This window comes from Convolutriloba macropyga, chromosome 14 (assembly GCF_964194025.1).
Source record: "Convolutriloba macropyga chromosome 14, txConMacr16.3, whole genome shotgun sequence".
Lineage (NCBI taxonomy): Eukaryota > Metazoa > Xenacoelomorpha > Acoela > Convolutidae > Convolutriloba > Convolutriloba macropyga.
This window is the reverse complement of record NC_134481.1, coordinates 32097839-32117368: the sequence shown is the minus strand read 5'-3', so window position 1 is coordinate 32117368 and position 19530 is coordinate 32097839. Positions and strand designations below refer to the sequence as shown.

At 36.6% G+C, this 19530-nt stretch overlaps 1 protein-coding gene across 1 annotated transcript; it reads left to right on the top strand.

Moving 5' to 3' along the window:
• Nucleotides 1-599: 599 nt before the first annotated feature.
• Nucleotides 600-11690, top strand: LOC142353297 (uncharacterized). Its single transcript, XM_075405529.1, has 3 exons — nucleotides 600-1512; nucleotides 1736-2108; nucleotides 9550-11690. The coding sequence occupies exons 1-3, from the start codon at nucleotides 649-651 to the stop codon at nucleotides 10920-10922; spliced, it is 2610 nt and encodes an 869-aa protein (XP_075261644.1). The 5' UTR covers nucleotides 600-648; the 3' UTR covers nucleotides 10923-11690.
• The last annotated feature ends 7840 nt before the right edge of the window (nucleotides 11691-19530 follow it).

Here is a 19530-nt window from a genome sequence, read left to right as displayed (position 1 = left end):
ATTAAGGGTGAATTGGGCATGCAAAGGGGTGTCAGAGTCTATTTCGAAGCTATTGTCTGGCAATCTGCTGTGTTTTACAATTGCTCATTTTATCAGTATTTAATCAACACCTGTTGCGATAATAGCAGTTAAATAAACTGCTAGTGTAATAAATTTTAATGCCCGATCGACACTGGAAAAACACTTCAGCATTAGACTACGAGTTTATCTCACTTTTATCTTTTATCGCCATTGTAACTAAGTAAACAGTGGCGATAAAAGAGTGGTGATAAACTCGTAGTCTTATGATGGAAACAGTTTGATAAACTTTTAGTCTAAAAAAAACAAACATGAGCGCAACAGGTGTTGATTAAAAAAAATTACCACACGGTTGTTATCGCCCTCGAAGGTATCATAACACCTGGGCTTCGCCTCGGAGTTTGATAACTTCTCGGTGGCGATAACAACCGTGTGGTAATATTCATTAATGAATGCCCTTCCAAGTACGATGACAATAGGCGATTGTTTCCGAATTACGGTCTTGTTGAGTGGCACATAATTGTAACTTCTCTTTGAAAACGGCAATTTACCAGTGCGCAAATACCGTTAAGCTTAAAGACGTTCCCAAATATTTCAACAGTTGATGTGTTCGTTTCAGATGAATTGACAATGAGCGAAGTGAGTGAAGCGTCCCCTGATGATGATTACAAAGTGGGTGACAAAGCTTGGATCAAACTTCCCGGGTATCCTCCGTGGCCTGGAAGAATAGAGGAACCCAAGAACATCAGAGAGCGGAAGAAAGTGCGACCAGGGTACTACTTTGTCTTCTTTTATGGCACACACGAAACTGCAATTGCTGCCAAACACGAGTTACATAAATGGAACGAAGAGAACAATAAGCAATGGTTTGTAGAACGCGATACAATTTACTTTACTGATAGTTTATGGGAAGTAGAAAATGATCCCAACGTAAAGCGAGATGCACCGGTTCCTGCGATAACGAAGCCTCCTGATTTAGACAATGTCACTAAGTATAATCCGATTGTGCCGGCCACCTTTTCGGACGGTGAAGGGCCTGATGCGGACGCTGTTGAAGGCGATGATAACAAAAGTGGGAGCGAATCTGATGATAAAAGTGGTTCCTCTAGCAGTGATGGAAAGCCATCTTCAAGTTCAAGCAGCAGTTCAAGCTCGGATTCTGATTACGGCCACTCAAAGAAACGGAAGAAAAAGATGACGAAAAAGAAAGCAGTTGAAAAAGTGAAAAAACCTAAAACCACCTCATCATCTAGCAAAAAGCAAGCGAAGCCTAAACCGACTCAAAAGAAAAGAAAGACATCAGGATCCAGCTCTGACAGTACTGTTGATGATGTTGATGTATCGTCTTCGAGTGACGAGGATTCTGTTCTCAAGTTTAAAAAACTCACCTCTTCGGCAAAGCCACCCGCACCCCGGATGTCGGCTGCTCTCACCCCAAAGCCAGCTGTGAAAACAGAGAGCAAGCCAAAGAGTCCTGCGAAAACAATAAAAGAGGTAAAAGTCAGAATCTTTTAATCTTTTGGTCAAGTCTGTAATTTTGCTTATTTCTTAGCTGATCCAAAAAGCTGTAATGCTCACCAGAAGTTGAAGTTTTCTCCCGTTTTTATCCTCGTTTTCAAAGTTTCGAACATATACTAAGCGTCGTGGCTTGAATGATGTTGGTTCATTGCTATGTAAACAACAGCCAGTCGATTTTAAATGTACTTTGTTTGAACAGGAGAAGGGTGCGGGATCAAGTGATGAGGAAGCAGCTGCTTTGAAGAAGTTTGCTGCTGAGAAAAAGAGCGAACACTCTTCATCGACCGTCAAAAGCGAAGGCAGTGTAGCGTCTGACGTCACCAAAATTAAGAAGGAAGATTCAGCTGACGAGAAGATAGTTGACCCAGTAAACAAAGATGAGGGAAATTCTAATCTAGCCGCTTTCTTGAGTGAGAGCGACGGGGAGTCACGCGAAAAGACAAAGGCTGAAAAGAAATCTATTGAGGCTGAAAAGAAAAACAGTTCAAAGGTGTCTACGTTGTCTAAAGAATCCTCACCCCCAAAGAGTCCCAAGAAGTCGCCGAGTAGCAAGAAATCGTCAATTTCTTCAAGTGAGTAATGTGTATATAACGAGAAGGCTCACTTGAGTGTGTGCGTAGCATAGAATGTTTCAATATAATAAGTGTCCTAAAAATGAAGTTACTTGGCAGTTGGCGTGTGATCAAAGACCTAGCGCCAATGTGTGAGTCTGTTTTCTAAAAGAATTAATCGTTTTGCTGTTTGAAAGGTAATTTTAACAAAAACAAAATTTATGAAAAAGTTTTCTACAGAGTTCTGTTTTTAATGACTTTAAAAGCCGTCAAAAACACCCGAGATCAATTTCTTATTAATAGCCGCACAGCGATAGCTGGGGCTATTATTGGCCTTCTCTTGGTTTTTACAATTCAAAGAATTTGATTTGTATTGGGGCGCTGTCTTTTTTACGACTCGAAGAGGAGTATTGGAGAAATCCTTTTTTTAATCAATTTTATTGGAGTAAATTTTAAGCTGGAAATGAAACACGTGAAAAAATTTGGAGTCATTTTGGCGTTGAACAAAGTGAAGAGCAGAGCGAAAAGAGAGTGGTTTTTGTTCATACCGCTGTTTGTGAGAAAGCGAGAAATTGACGTGTGAAAAAATTCTCTCTAAGCGAGCGAAATTTTTTTGTTCACGTGCGGCTTTTTAAAAGTAGTTTTTTGCAAATTTTGATGGTTATGAGGTTTCATTATGATATGTTTTAGATTTAGGCTTGTCTTGATAGGAATGGACTGTTTCAAGTAGTTGATTTGAGTTTAATGATAATTTGGAGGTTGTTGATCAATTTTGCTGATTTTTAGACGAAATTTAATGATTTTTTGCCTGTTTTTTTTTTGTTTTACTGTTTTGAGTGGGATTTGATTAGACGCTTTTCACTTCAGGAATTTTCAGATACCAATTGATTAAAGTTTTTTGTTTGTATAAAACATTTTTTTCTTAGGAAAAATGACAGAAAAATTGAGAAATTTTAAAACCTTTTTTCTTAATTTTTTTGCAGTTTTTCTTTTTTTAATTTAAAAAATTTCTTAGCCTATTACGACCTGCCCTTTTTTGCGAGCTTTCATTGCTCTAATTGCAAAGGTTGTTTATTGGGCTGTATGTTTCCTTGTACTATTAAGAAACTCAGTAAGTTTTTCTAGTTGTTTTTGTTCAATTTGTTTATGAATGCCGTTTCTATTCTTTAATTTTTTATGGCTTTTCTGGAGGTTAAGGGTTCACAGTAGTTTTTCTAGTTTAGTAATCAGCATGGGCAGTTTTTTCCTTCGAGTTGTTTCCGGAATTCTTCCGGATAGGTTTTTTTAAAGATCTGTTCACACATTTTCGTGATTTTTAAAGTCAAATTGGAGTAGTGTTTTTGGTCACGCCGAAACAGGAAGTGGAGCGAAAAAGCGAGTGGGTTAGTTGTGTGAATTTTTTTTATTATAATTTTAAAGTAGAGTGAGAAAACGCTGTTTGAACAAAAATTCGCTTTCTCGCTAGTGGTTTTTCGTTCACATGCAGCAATTTGACTTTGATTTTTACTGTTCTTTCAATTTTATGGATTGTTTTTTTTCTAATGGTTTTCCCCAATCCCTTCACAGTCCGTTCTAGGTCTAGTTATTCTGTTGAGTCAATGAAAATTCGTTGAATTGTATGTCATGACTTGTCTTGCTATGTTTTATTATTTCGTCGTTGCGATTTTTGTTACGACCATATGACGTCACAACCACTTCAAATCTGCTTTTTTCATTCGTTCGTGCAATTTTAACTGAAGTGAGTGTGTGACGTTATTTTTCGCTCTTAGTGGAGCGAGCTTTTTTGCTTTGCGTGATTAATTTTTTGGTCACACTTTGACTTTCCTCACTCTCAAAATTGACTTCCTCACTTTGAAATTGACTTTTCTCTACTTTGATTCAAAAGATAAGTTCAAGCGAATGTGTGTCACTCTAGGTGAAGGTTATTTGAGAGCAGCTAATAGAGGCAGCAACAACTTATACATTTTTTTAATCAAAATAGAACATATCGACCTTCTATGAAAAGACGATTTTTTTTTGGTCTGTCTTTCTTACTGTTTTTTTTAGACTGCAGATCTACGAAGCTATTGAGGCTATCTTCTGGCAATCTGCCAGCTACGTTTTTTAATAGCCGCAAAGCGATAACAGCTATGATTGGCGACATTTTGCGGCGTGAAATTTTTGCGCCCTAATTTTAAAGTAGAGTGAGAAAACGGTGTTTGAACAAAATTTCGCTAGTGGTTTTTTGTTCACATGCGGCAATTTCATTTTGGTTTTTACTGTTTTTCAATTTTTTGGATCGGATTTTCTAAATGGTTTTCCCTATCCATTCATAGTTCATTATTGGCATATTTTTTGTTAGAATCAAATTTACATTTCTCTAGTGGTTTTCTGTTCTCTAGCGGCATTTTAACATTGATTTTCCGCTTTTTTTTTGTTTTTTTAACTGTTTTTTTAGGAATGATTTTCCCAATTCACTCATAGTCCGTTCTAGGTCTAGTTTTTTGTTTAGTCAATGAAATTTCTTTGAATCGTACGTCGGGACTTGTCCTGCTATGTTTTTTTAATTCGTCGTCTCATCGATGATTCTTGCGACCTGACTTCTTGGAATTAACTTTTTCACTTTCAGTGATTTCTACTGCTTTGCAGTTTAAATGTTTGGGTGACGTCATTTGTTCTACTTTTAGGTCAACTTTTTGCGTTCTGCTTTTTGCGTCCGTACCTCACTAAAAAATGACTTCTGAACTCGCTGAATGAACTTTTAATTTTATGAACATTTAATAGTTAAAGGTCAATATAGTGCATCTAAGTAGTGTCAAACGTATATGCCCTAATTCTTGAGTACTAGAGTCTCGAGTTTTTGATTTCGAATATTAATTTTGAAAAAGGTCCATTAGGGTTTTTTCCTTATAGAGCGTATGTGTCCCATAAAAATCACAGTCCGGATCTAACCAAAAAGTCTAGTGGTCTATTAATGAACTGGTGCCCAATCTGTCTATCTAATTTCTTTTGTTGTTTCAGTTCATGGAAGGCCACAAGCGTCTATCGCGGCTATTTTCCGGCAATCTGCCGGCTAGGTTTTTTAATCATTGACATAGTACTTAGGATAACGAGGACAGAAAAATCGATACAGAAATAAAAGCTAAGTAAAGGCTGTATTTGGCGTAAATCGCTAATCAGAATTCGAGAATCGGCACAGAAGTAACACATGCTTGTAATAAACAAACATATTTTTACAAGTTAGATGGAGTTGGCCTACTATTTCTAGTTAATAGCCTGCTTTGCTTTCCACTTTTTCTTTTTGTAATAAAATTTGGGCAATAATTCGACCTTCGTGGAGACTAGGTTACTTCTGTTGATTGAATTAAAATATGAGTTATTTCAATATTTGAGTTATAAGCAGATAAAAATACAAAATTGATTTTCAAAATCAGTGCTATCCGCTAAGCTTAACGAAACAGCAGAAGTACCATAATTGTATGAACTGAAAATTCTCAAAGAAGTTTGAAATCTAGGAAAAGTGAAAGCAAGTAATTGACTTCTATTGATTCTTTGAAGTAAAACACAATTACTTTTTTTGGAAAAATGGAGTTTGAAAGCATTTCTATTTTTACTTTACTCCGAGTTGAATGGGTACTATCAAAGACCTGTCAACAGTTAAAATCAGGGACTTTAAGTTATTACAGGTCGGTCGATCTTTGAAGACAATTAGATTAAAATAAAACCAAAAAGGCAATGCCAGGGAACTAAAAACTAGCCGCAGATAACCTTATTTCATTTTTGTGTTATTTTCAACAACCTTTTTCTTTATGGCGTCGAATTTAATGGTACTTTAATAAAAGCTTGAAATGGAAGAACTCGCCAGAAATATAATTTTTGATCCCGAAACTGAAAAAGAAAGGAAGCCGTTGTCAATATATTTAAAAAAATTCTATTTGATGAGAAAGTTTTGATTTCGATGTCATGAACATGTCAGTGAACATTGTCTCAACATATCAATTTTAAAAACAACACAGAGGCTCGGTAATGTTAGTTTGCGCATAATGCTCCGACCCCGTTCAACCACATTTTTGACTTAATTGTTCACCAAATGAGAAAGAGATAGGAAACTTTTCAAAAAATAACTTATTGTTCGAAATTAATTGGTGTACCGATTTACAATATCGTTTGAGCTCAAACAAATATATAAACAGAAACACATTAGAGCGCCGAGGATACCTGCCATTAAGGTCAGCAAGAGAAAATACAAACAACAAAATCAAACAAATAAAACAAGCATTAGTTGCGACCAAAGCTCAATGTCATGAGTTTTAAATAAAACTTATTGAAAAAGTCAAAATAGCTTCAGATAAAAGCTAAACTAAACCAAACTGATTGCATCTCACATTAAAAATATGGGGATATGTCTTTCTTGAGAATAATAAGCACGTAGAAAGAAAACAAAAAGGGCAACTTCAGAAAATAAGTTTTCACTTTTGAAAACAATTATCTTCAAAGTCATAAAGCCGTTAGCTATCAACTGAAATCATTTAGTGCCTTATATTATACTTTTTTATACAAAACTAGTGATAACTGTTATTATTTAGAATGTCTTACGACTAGAAAAGAAATATTTACAGGCAAAAATCGAAGCCTATAATATAAAATCACAATCTCTTCTCTTGAAATACTGAATATTATCAACTGTACCTTCTTGTAAAGTTTTTAATGTTATATGTGGTTTGGTAGTTAATGTGCCATCAATTTGATAATCAGAGAACATCAAATGCTGGCAAAACTCAAGGGTCATTAAAAATCTACGAAAACAACGAGAACATCAAATGCTAGGAAAACTCAAGGAAAAACAATTTGTCGGAGCCTTGAAAAACATGAGTTTTTCTCGAAATTATAAGTGATTCATTGGACCTTATTTGAACTTAAACGTTAACTGAACTGTTAAATGAAATTAGACTTGCCTGTAATTGGATTGAAAAAAATGCAAGTTTTTTGAAAAAGGACCCAAAATACAATCCTAATCCTTTTTCATTGTCAAAATTAACGAGGAAAATGAAACTGGCCTTACTATTGCTGCGCGGCTGTTCGAAAACGCTATTTTTCTAAAAAAAAAGTTGATTGATAGTTTTCTTAGCAGACAAAATCAAAAATGATTTATGCATCTTTTCTAAATATCGGTTGAAATTAGCGAAAGACCGCGAAATTTATTTTTGCAGACTAACTGAAATCATTCAATGGCTTAGTTTCTACGTTCTTTATGCAAATTGATTGATACCTGTTGTTATCCAGAATGTCATACGACTAGAAAAGGAATACTTACAGCTAAAAATCGAAAAGTCGAAGCCTATAAAATCACAATCTTTTCTCTTAAAATACTGAATGTAATTAACTGTACCTTCTTTCAACGTTATAATGTTATATGCGGTTTGTAATCAATGTGCTATTAATGTGATGATCGGACAAGACAGCAAGAAAAATCTCGAAAATTAGAATGTGGAAAATTTTGTAGCATCAACGCCAAAGAAACCTTATCTAAATCAATAACAGCCAGGAAGACTACCTCATCATTCACTTGGAAGAAATGCGACCGCTCTTTTTGCTGAGTCTAAGCAGAAAGGTTGCAGCAATGAGATTCAAAGTGACAAATGTGAAAAAAACATTAATTTTGAATTTTTTTTAAACATCAAGACATAACAACCGTAAACTTTCAAAACAAAAGATCGCAGAAAGATTAACCTATTGCTGCTTGGGAGGTCAATTGCACATATCATTAGTGAGACTAAGTCAAAAGGGTACAAAAGAGTACAAAAATAACAACGAGTACAGGCAGATTTCAACGATTTTTTCAGCAAACTTGAACGATTTTAAGCAAACGATGTTTAAGCCAGAAAACATACTTTACGCTGAAATTATGTATTTTAGTTGGACTGCACTTGAACGTAATTATAACCTGTCAATTATTGAAGTTTGGTTTGAAATCAATCCTTTTGATCAATCCCGATTTTTTCAGCAAATTTCAACGATTTTAAGCAAACGGTGTTGAAGTCAGAAAACATACTTTACGCTGAAATTATGTATTTTAGTTGGCCTGCACTTGAACGCAAATATACCCTGTCAATTTTTGAAGTTTGATTTGAAATCAATCCTTTTGATAACTAACATAAAAAAGAACCAAAAGTTTTCCAAAAAAATTTACAATCGAATAATTTTTGAACTATAATATTCCACAGTTAGACCAAAAGTTGTTTTGCTCTTACTGCTTCTCCGTTAAAACAAACAAATGTTCCAAATGTTGCCAGAGTTGCTTTTTCGACCAAAAAGTCATTATATCAAAATAATTTATGAATTTTTGATACTTATGCCGTTATATTACCGTAAAACCATTCTGTATAAACTGAAAGCATTAGATAGTTTCCTCAATGGCTCCATCGATACCAAATTAGACATTTGATTAGTTTGGCTTAGTCTTAAAGCTACAACAGGAACATCAAGTACTGGTAAAACTCAAGGGTTCATTAAAAATTTACGAAATTATTTTATCGGAGCCGTTAGAAAATTTTTCAAATAAATGCAAAAATTTTTTCAAAAAGGACCCAAAATTCAATTCTAATGCTTTTTCATTGCAAAAAATAGCACTGAGACCAAAACTATTCTTGATATTGCAGTGCGGATGTTCGAAAACGCTATTGTTCGAAAAAAAATTGCGTCAGTTTTCTTAGGAAATGAAAATCTTAAATATCAGAATTAAATTATGCATCTTTTCTAAATATGGGTGTAAATTTGCGAAAGACCACAAAAAAGTGTTTTTGCAGAAATATTTCTCAGCAACCGGAGGTACAATTAACCCATATCTGAGTGAACGATGGTTGTGTCAGCAGTTTTTAAAGAAAAAATGATTCGCCAATGAGACTATCGTTAACAATTTTATCATATTTTAGCTAAAAATTATCAAAATTAAGCAAAAAATACGAAAAGAACAAACAAAAGAACGGAAGTTAAGCTAACGTTCGCCAAAATTTTAAACCTCCATAACTCCTCGGAAAAGCGCAGTTAAAAAAATGTTAATTTGAAATTCTACTCTTGACAAGCGTTCTGTGCTTTCGCGAGCTGTCAAACCATGCCATCGTTCAAATGCAAAAATTTTTTTTTGGCTGTAAATTTACGGCCCAAGATATAGTTCTTTTCATTTAACGTGAAATGGTTGAAAAAATGAGATAGTAAAAAACAACTTTTGAGCGGTATTCTCTTCAAGATCATTTTTCAAGGTATTTGATCTTGACATTTTTTTTGAAAGAGAACTGGTAGTAGATAATGTTTCAGAGTAAACAGCATTACAAAAACGGCAAGTGTAAAGCACACGATTTACCATTTTACATTTACTCGAAACATTTAAGTTACAATGAGTGCAAGTGCAAATTAATCAACACAAGTGAGTTTCGTTTTCGATTCTTTGAATGCAAAATGAACGTTCCCTATATATATTTTGTAGGTTCCATTAAGTCAGAAGCAAAGGAGTCTGATCACCTCAAACATGCTGTTAAGTCAGATCCAAAAGCTATTGTAGTTGAGAAGAAATCCACTTCAAGTGACAAGAAACGCAGTCAGGAAAAAGACGACGATTCTGATTCACCGCCTGCGAAGAAAAGGGAGAAATCACCCAACTCTTCCAATCAGCTTGAGAAGAAATTGAAGAAACACAAAGAAAGACTGGAAAAACAGAAGCTGGAAAAGGAGAGGTTAGCCGAACAAAAAGAAAGGAAACCTTTGATCGAGGAATCGGATAACAGTTCTGCCGACGAGGCCGATAACCGAAAGAGCAAAAAGCCTACAAGTGCAATTGTAATGGACGTGCACAAACTGTCATCTGAAAAAGTTCTTGACAAGCTTCATTTTGAACTCATGAAGTCACTTACTCAGAAAAATTTGAACCATGAGCGTGCTATAACCTGTTTGACAGAAATGAAAGATTACCTTACAAGTGAGAGTTTAAAGAAAGTTACGGATGTTTTCATATCAATTAAAAAAGTTCGCAAATACAAGAAAGATGCAGCTGTGCAGCAGAAGGCAGAGGAAGTGTTCAATGTAATGAAATCTTTAGTAACCAATTCGGACACCGACGTCTTATCAGTTTTGGCTGAGGAGAAAAAGAAACGCCAAAGTGAAGCTACTAAGAGCCAGGTATCACCGGCCGTAGGCCCAGAACCATCTGAATCTACTAATGCGGTTGCAGAAAGGTCAGAGAACATTTCCTCTACAGTTTCTGGTCAAGATAGTACTGCGCCCAAACAAGAACCAGCTTCTAGCGAACCAACAGAAAAAGTGAGCAAAACAACTGAACAACCTAAGGTCACCGAACAATCCGTTACTGAAAAAGCGTCTGAAAATACCTCCAATGACCAGCCTACAGAAGTGGTCGAAGGAAAACAAGAAGCGACTGAATCTGAAAACGCCACAGGTGACGAGGTCCAGAAAGCGTTGCCATCCTCCGGCACCAAACCGGCAGTCCAATATTTCTTCATGAGACCGGCCGAAGAGGGAGCCGAGGATGATAACGATAACAAAGACCCTCAATCTGTGATAGGAGATTCTGAAGCCAAAAGTGAAGCTGAAACCTCATCTCAAGCTTCAAGTTCAAGCAGTGCTGAAATCAATGGTCATGGCGATAAAACGAACAGCATCAACGGCTCTTTAACTCCTACGCTTGATGAAAAAGACACGAGCGAAAGTATCAAAACTGAAAATGAAATTGAAATGAAAGAAAACAGCAACAATAATGCGTCAGCTGAAGAAGGTGAAATTTTAGAGAAACCTGCCAAAAGTGTCAATCCAGATATAAACATTGATGACGCGTTGGGAATATGAGGAAAAATCTTAAGAAAAATTAGCGAAAAACCTCTCTAGTCAATATCGGTTGGCTGAGAAGGGTTTGTTTTACGTGTCAATATTGGAGTTGATATTTGGCCTGGATTAGTTGAAGCTTTCTTTCGACTAATCATGAAGTTCTGATGACTTAGTGCTTTTCTTCTTCAAACTTTGTTGATTTTTAGATTTGATTGTTTTTAAAACTTTTTCCATCATTTGTGTTAAACGTGGTCAATTTAGAAAGTGGGATGTAACGGAGTAGAAAGAAAAAATGCAATTTGTATATGGCTGGAACTGTTCTGTAGACAAATGTACCCAGAATAGAACGATATCCTTGATCTCTACTAACTTTCCGGCGAATTTTTTTTTGGCTGTTGTGCTTAATCATATTATTGTATCTCTGTTGAAATAGTGAATGGGTACGTTTAGAGCTGCGTAACAGTGAGTTGAAATATTAGTTCTAGGCGCAAGCAATTCAATTTTGGAGTAATGATCAATTGTTGATTAGCAATGTTCGTGCTATCATTGGTGAAGTTGAAATATCCGAATTAATTAATTGAAGATAGCAATATTAGCTACGCACCTGTTCAGTAGTGAACCAGTGTGTGACATGGAGGCCCTTTTGACGAGTTGTATTTGTGAGAATGTTGTAAATTCCTGTTAGAATACCTATATTGCGTTAGGTAATCATGATGGAAAGTTCTCTGTTACTATTATGAGTTGATCTTGTTTATTTAATACATCTGAGCAACAGCTTATTTTTTCAAATTCTCTTTTCATCTTCATCAATCAGGCTAAAAGGTTATATTAGACTAATCAAGCGAATCTTCAGAACACAGAAAACTGCAAAATACAACTACAATTCGGCCAAAGAGCTACCTATCCGGATTACGATTTAAAGAAAAGGAAATATGGCACCTTTGTGGAAAGATGTTTTCTGTAATGAAATTTTTATCTTGAATAGAACAAATACTTGCTCGATTCTGTACCGATTAATTGTCGTCAGAGATATAAATTGACCTGATTACATAAAGGAGAATTAAATTGTGTAAATCAGAAAAGTTTGGTCTTTTAGCGAATTCTTTTCCCTCATTTATCGGAAAATATCTTTTTTGTACTGAATGCCACTGATTGCATATTGCTATGATCAGACGGCTTCATGGTTAAAAGAATGGAATTTAATTTTTTTAAAATTGAAGTTTTTTGGTCTTTCATCTAACAAGAAAGTTCCGCCTTACAAGTTAGGTATTTTTGTTGCATGTACAAATAAAGCGTTTTCGTAGTATACTCATTTTTGAATTCATAAAGTATCAAAAAAGAATGTTAATTTAAAAATAGAGCAAGGCTGAAAAATTCTATAGCTAATCTGAAATATGGGCGTTTTTTGCTCGAAAATTAAGGTATCAGTTCTGAGAGATCTTAGAAGTTAGGAGTAATGGAATATACTGTCTCGGATAAACGATTGACTGACTCGGCCTCAATATAACCCATCTTTATGAGCATATTTTTTTCTGTTTAACGTATTTTAAAGAAAACAATTAATCGAAAGACAAAGTTTCTTTCTAGTTCAAAAGGTAACCAAAAAGAAATTTCAAAGCGTGGAAACTGGAAGTTTTTTTTAATAGAGGACTCTGGAATTTTATAAAGGAAAAAGAAAAGGAAATAAATCAACTTCCTTAACTTTGAACTATGAAACTAATTCTTTAAAAACGTATTGTGACTTGTGGTTCATTTCTTTGGTTCATTTGTGGGCCATTTCTGTGACTGTGGTTTATTTCTAGAAATAATTTTCTTAGAGCACCTAAAAAAGACAAAAACTGAAATACGTCGTTCATCGTCCTGCTAACTTTTTTGGCTTCTTGAAGAAGTGCTTGTGTGAAAAGATGTTGCTTCAAGAGATGGCTCCCATTTTGTATAGTATTTGATCCAACGGGGAGGCATTATAAGAGCGTTATTGCAGTATACTCATTTAGTTTATTTTTGCCAATTTGTTCGGGAACTTAAGCTGAACCTGAAACCCATATCCCCATTCATTGTTGATTTTATCGAAAATTTAGAGGTGATCAAATATTGGATACCTGAGAACATAAAAACAAAATTATTTGTTTGATGAAAAATGGTGTAGAATTTTGTATTTTTGTCGTTAGAAGGCTTCTAGCTGGGGACTGGCTAGCGCCCAAAACTCTATCAAGAATCCGAAAGATTTGTTTGGTGGTTCCTCTTGTTGTAGGGAGTGTACTGTGTGGTCCCCAAAAAATGTTGCTCTCTCGGCTGCTTGAAAACTTCACTCTGGATAATTGAATTAATAATCAAAATATGTAATACCAGCAACAAGTAAAGTTATAGCCAGAGACAGTAAATTGAGTTAAATTCAACAATCAAAAGGAATTTTTCTATCAAAACTAATTAATGGTTCACACTGAATCAAACCAATTCAATCACTATCTCCGCAAGTATCCACAAATCCGTTACTTTACTTCCTTTCCCTGATAACTAAAATAAGTTCTGCCTCCCAGTAGCTATGTTACTGGCCAGAAACTTATTATATTCACAGCCAACTATTTTGAATAACTTGCAGTTTCACTCACTGCAACCGCGAAACTATGTTCTTTCGCAAAGAACTCTCAATTAACAACACTTTTCTCACTCTGAGAATCAACTGCTCCACTTGAACTCTCTCTCTCTCTCTCATTCAAGTTTTGACTGACGAACTGCTGTTTCTCAGCCTCGTACGTCTTTCTCTCAGACTTGCTCTCTCGCGTCTGCTGGTTTTTCTTGTTCTTAAGGGTACTCAACCTTATCAGCTTTTATCAGCAAAATGTAACGTGTCGTTCCTTTTAGAACATTTTGACCTAACGTATAAGTGCATCTGTGGACGTAAAATAATGGTCACGCGCTCCAAATTATCTTATGTAAATGTTTGTTCGAGATGACCGGAGCTGCGTGTTTTAACTCGGTTTGATAATTTCAGAATATGGCACAATCCATGTTTCATGCTGAGCAATATGTGTGCAAATTTTCGCGCGCTTGCTTTTTCCTTTCCTAAGTAACGGATACGCATCCAATTTAAACTATGATACCTCTGTTTCCCATTTAAGTTGGAGTAATGTTCCGTTTTAAATAAAACTTTAAAACTTTCCTTAGAGTCATCAAAAAAAGGGAAAAAGAAAACTTAGCTCTTTTTGTCCCTTATTCCCTTGTAGAATAGTTTCAGTGCTAATACTTTGGGATTGAAAGGTAATTTATCTCAACTTTCCACTCTGAACGAGGCCTTGGTAAAATGTTTTTGACTCTGGAAAAAGTTTTGATTCTTTCAAAGGAGTATAAGAAATTCGTCTTTCATCTTTTTTTCTTTGTTTACTTTAGAGGCCAAAAGATCGGTTTCGGGTACCGGAAAAAGCCCGTTGTTTTTCTCAATGTGTAAGGAATTGTCCTAGGAGTAATCAGTTAAAATTTCATGGTGATCGGACTTGAGGAAGTAGGGTTTTCAGGACTTGCGGGTGGGTTGGTGAAAATACGGACGCTTAGTTTTGTAACTTTGGAGTTTTTCTCTATCAGAAATTCCTTCAAACAGCCGTTATGCTTCTTTGGACTTATTAATTTGCTAAGCTAGTTGCGTTTTGTTTACATAAGATTTCACACCAACTTAAATTGCTCAAGTTCGTTCCTTTTGTTTACATAGTCAATATGCTCAAGATTAGATCCTAAACTACGCAAACTAATTAACAACTCGATATGAAAGTTTCAACATCAATTAATTCTAACGACCCAAACAGAAATTCCACACTACTCCCTCCTAGACTATTATTCTCCCGAATAATTAAAAGGTCCTGTGTACTAGTACACTTTTTCTTTAGCACAGAGCGTTTTTTGTTTAGAAACTTAGTGAACATACGTTAGTGTGAACCATTTAAATAGAGTTCCAAGTAAATGAAAATTCGAAAATGCCCAGAGCATCATTTACTGATTAAATAATAACTAGAAGATATAAGCATGATCATATATATGAGTCATCAGTCAGCCAGTTCTTTTTAAGGAAAAAACACTGGCCGAAAAGAAGCTCACAATCAAAATCAGTCTTATGAAATCAACTCTAACTCTGTCTAATCTTAATCTAATTCTGAGCATTGCAATTAAACTGGCCATCCTTTTCCAATGGTTTTGTCATTTAGAGCATATGCACTTCTTTCTTAATAGCAGATATGTTCATCCAATTATGAGCTTCTATTATAAGGTATGGCGTAATAACTCACAATCTTAAGAGCAGCATTGTCAGCTCACAATTACTAGCTCTCACATAAGACAGTTCAACTTTACCGACTTTGTCAACGCTTCTTTCCTCCTCCGATGCTTGAAGGGATGACCGCCTCCATTCTCATTCTTCGACTTTTTCTTTCGTTTGCGCCAGACTCCCCTGGACAACTGATTCTTCAAATTCAGTCTGTTCCACTTCTCCTTCCGGCTAACTCTTTGTTTTCCAAAGATCAGCCCGCACAACTCATGGTACTCCAAATCCACGCTTCTCTGATCGTCACTCTCCCTTAACAGGTTCGGAAAAGAACCATACGACACCTCCCTCCTATATTTTATTATCTCTTGTTGCCCGGTTAAGCGCTTCGACCGCTGATTTCGATCAGTACCTATTGTTTTCTCTACTTCGAAATCCGAGGACTGCTTCTGTTCATGACATTGCTTCGAATAAGAACTCTCGAAGTGTACTGCCACTACATTTTCTCCAAAATCAAATGGAGAAGCGTTTCCTCCATCAATCGGTATTTTCAGCTCCAGATCTCTTGCCCTTGGAGATGTCAACGACTTATCGTCACCTAATTCTATCTTGTGTACGTGCAACACTTCACTATCCGATTGAGTAGTTGAACTTTTTCGGACTTCTGCACTAGAAATCTTGGTTTGCCCCAACATCAGTGGCCACTCAATCGCACTCTCTACAATTTTATCGCTCCCAAAGATTCCATCACTTTCAGCATAGAAGAAACTCACTTTCCAGTTTTTCACGTCTGAGTGGGTTAATTGAGGCTCCAGATTTAACGAAATGTTTTTCTTGCGATCTGACTCTTCCAACTTCATCTGAACTAAACCAAAAATCACATCACGCGAGTCAACACCACTTCCATCTTGTCCGTCGAGCATCATTAATTCTTCAGCGGTTGAGTGGTCAAGAACATCACCAAAAACTGATTCATCAGCCACTGCAATTTCTGCATCGAAGCTCCGATTCTCCAACAATTTGAAATTTTCAGGCGCTAGCTGCTGACGCAAAGTTTCAAAAACAAGTTCATCTTCCTGTATAGTATCACCGCTGCCTCCAACAGTCGCGTTTCTTTTTGAGTCCTCGTTTTCAAATTTGTCTTTTGCATCAACTTCGTTTTCTTTACAAATCTTGGAGAAATAATTTTTGCCGGATTTCGCTGGTGTAGTCGATTTTTTTGCTTTGCTTTCTTCTAGAAATCCATCCGTGTTTGCTTTTGCAGCCTTGCTACCACAACTTTTAGTCGCTTCGCGATCGGCACCGTCTGTTGGGAAAGATACAAAACTCCCTTGTAATTTCTCACAGTTATCTTCAGACGTTCGGGTCAAACTAATGTGGTCAAAGTGCTGCGACCCAGTACTGACTATACGCCTGCGCGAATTATTAGCAATCAAAATTCCACTAAAAATTTTTTCTGCCGTTGTGGTCAAATTGTTGTTTTGAGCAAAGTTAAAATGCAGCATAGCTGTTTCTCCAACATCTATCCATTTGCCAAAGTGCCACGGCACGCCAGGACTGGACGTGATTTCTTCAAGAGTTATCAAACTTTTGGAGCACCTCTTCCCAACTGTCAATTCGTTTCCTGGTGTCGACACAAAAGAATCAGAACTACTGTGCCGCCCACGAATGTTTGGTAGGAACACATCGTCGTCCATGCAATAAAACTTGTCTTCATAGTCGCTTCCAAAGAAGCCGTCATCATCACTAAAATCTTCGTGAATAAAAGTTGCATCATCCTCCAACTCACTGAAATCAATTTCCTCGAGTGCTTTGTTCCTCTGCTCTGCAATTTTCATCTTCTTACTATTGTCCCACCGTGCAATGCATCGATCCATCATTTTCTTGAACTGTTCATCTGCAGATTTTGGCTTTGTCGTAATCTGCTCCTCCATTTCTCCGTAAAAATTGAAGGTGCGATTGCCACCAATGACATTCGAATCAGCAACAGTCTCCACACCGGACAAACTGTCAGCCAACTTTGAAAAGCTTCTTTTCGTCCCGTCTCTGAACTTCGGGTTCTCTTCCAGCACTGCTTTTACCCCAAAACCAACAGCTTTTATGGCAGACCAACGTTTAGTCGAAGAAATCTTTGCTGGCTTTTTTGTCATCACTGTTTTGACAATAATATCGGTTTTCACTTGAACGTCTTTCTTTTTGTCTGATTTTGGAGTCCGCTCTTGGCGCTGTAACTCCTCTCCGTCAACAACGTCACTTTGAAAAACTGGTCTGTCAATTTCACACTGTAAAACCGCTTCCTCATATTCCTCTTTCTCTATCAAGTATCTCTCAAACGCATCCTCATAAAACTGTGGGTTATTGGACAGTCTCAGATCAAAGAAGTACAAAGTTTCTTGAAGAGTGCAAGCACGATACTTTTGATCGGATTTCCAAAATTTGTGTGGCAAATAATTCAAGGAGTCAAGTGCCCAATCACACAACTTCTCTGGCAAGTATCTCTTGTCTTCTTCTTCTGTACACATCAACACTTCACAAACATCCAAGTAATACTCACGCCAGTCCTCCCAAACTTCATACCCAGGCGAAGAAAAACGTTTTATAGACCCGAATCCTGCCATTGTTTTCCAAAATACTGCCTTTCACTCTGAATGCTCTTCTGACGCTTCAACCTCTGCTGCAAGTCTTCTCGGCTCTTCTTCGTGTCTCTGTCTGAGTAATCTCCTCAGTCTATCTGCTCTGGTACGTCCGCCACTACGCTCAGTTAGAATCCTCGTCCCGAGAGAAATCACTGACGGCCTTCCAAAATAACCGTCCCTCGAAAACAATTGTCTCCGCTGCTCAAATTCTCTCAATCTCCTTCGTTCCACTGCGCTTATAAGATCGTTCCGACTATCGTCAAAGTGTTCCTCGACTTGCTTTTCGTCGAAAGTCGCCGGCTTTGAGCACTTGTTGCAAGTCCCTCAGAACTCTAATCACACTCGTTTCGTGTTCAAATTTTGATGAACAACTCCCTTTTTAACAAGAGAGCCCACCCAGGAGCGCCACTGTAGAATTTTGTAGTCTTGTCGTTGGAAGGCTTCTAGCTGGGGACTGGCTAGCGCCCAAAACTCTATCAAAAATCCGAAAGATTTGTTTGGTGGTTCCTCTTTTTGTAGGGAGTGTACTGTGTGGTCCCCAAAAAATGTTGCTCTCTCGGCTGCTTGAAAACTTCACTCTGGATAATTGAATTAATAATTAAAATATGTAATACCAGCAACAAGTAAAGTTATAGCCAGAGACAGTAAATTGAGTTAAATTCAACAATCAAAAGGAATTTTTCTATCAAAACTAATTAATGGTTCACACTGAATCAAACCAATTCAATCACTATCTCCGCAAGTATCCACAAATCCGTTACTTTACTTCCTTTCCCTGATAACTAAAATAAGTTCTGCCTCCCACTAGCTATGTTACTGGCCAGAAATTTATTATATTCACAGACAACTATTTTGAATAACTTTGCAGTTTCACTCTCTGCAACCGCGAAACTATGTTCTTTCGCAAAGAACTCTCAATTAACAACACTTTTCTCACTCTGAGAATCAACTGCTCCACTTGAGCTCTCTCTCTCTCTCTCTCAAGTTTTGACTGACGAACTGCTGTTTCTCAGCCTCGTACGTCTTTCTCTCAGACTTGCTCTCTCGCGTCTGCTGGTTTTTCTTGTTCTTAAGGGTACTCAACCTTATCAGCTTTTATCAGCAAAATGTAACGTGTCGTTCCTTTAAGAACATTTTGACCTAACGTATAAGTGCATCTGTGGACGTAAAATAATGGTCACGCGCTCCAAATTATCTTATGTAAATGTTTGTTCGAGATGACCGGAGCTGCGTGTTTAACTCGGTTTGATAATTTCAGAATATGGCACAATCCATGTTTCATGCTGAGCAATATGTGTGCAAATTTTCGCGCGCTTGCTTTTTCCTTTCCTAAGTAACGGATACGCATCCAATTTAAACTATGATACCTCTGTTTCCCATTTAAGCTGGAGTAATGTTCCGTTTTAAATAAAACTTTAAAACTTTCCTTAGAGTCATCAAAAAAGGGAAAAAGAAAACTTAGCTCTTTTTGTCCCTTATTCCCTTGTAGAATAGTTTCAGTGCTAATACTTTGGGATTGAAAGGTAATTTATCTCAACTTTCCACTCTGAACGAGGCCTTGGTAAAATGTTTTTGACTCTGGAAAAAGTGTTGTTTCTTTCAAAGGAGTATAAGAAATTCGTCTTTCATCTTTTTTTCTTTGTTTACTTTAGAGGCCAAAAGATCGGTTTCGGGTACCTGAAAAAGCCCGTTGTTTTTCTCAATGTGTAAGGAATTGTCCTAGGAGTGATCAGTTAAAATTTCA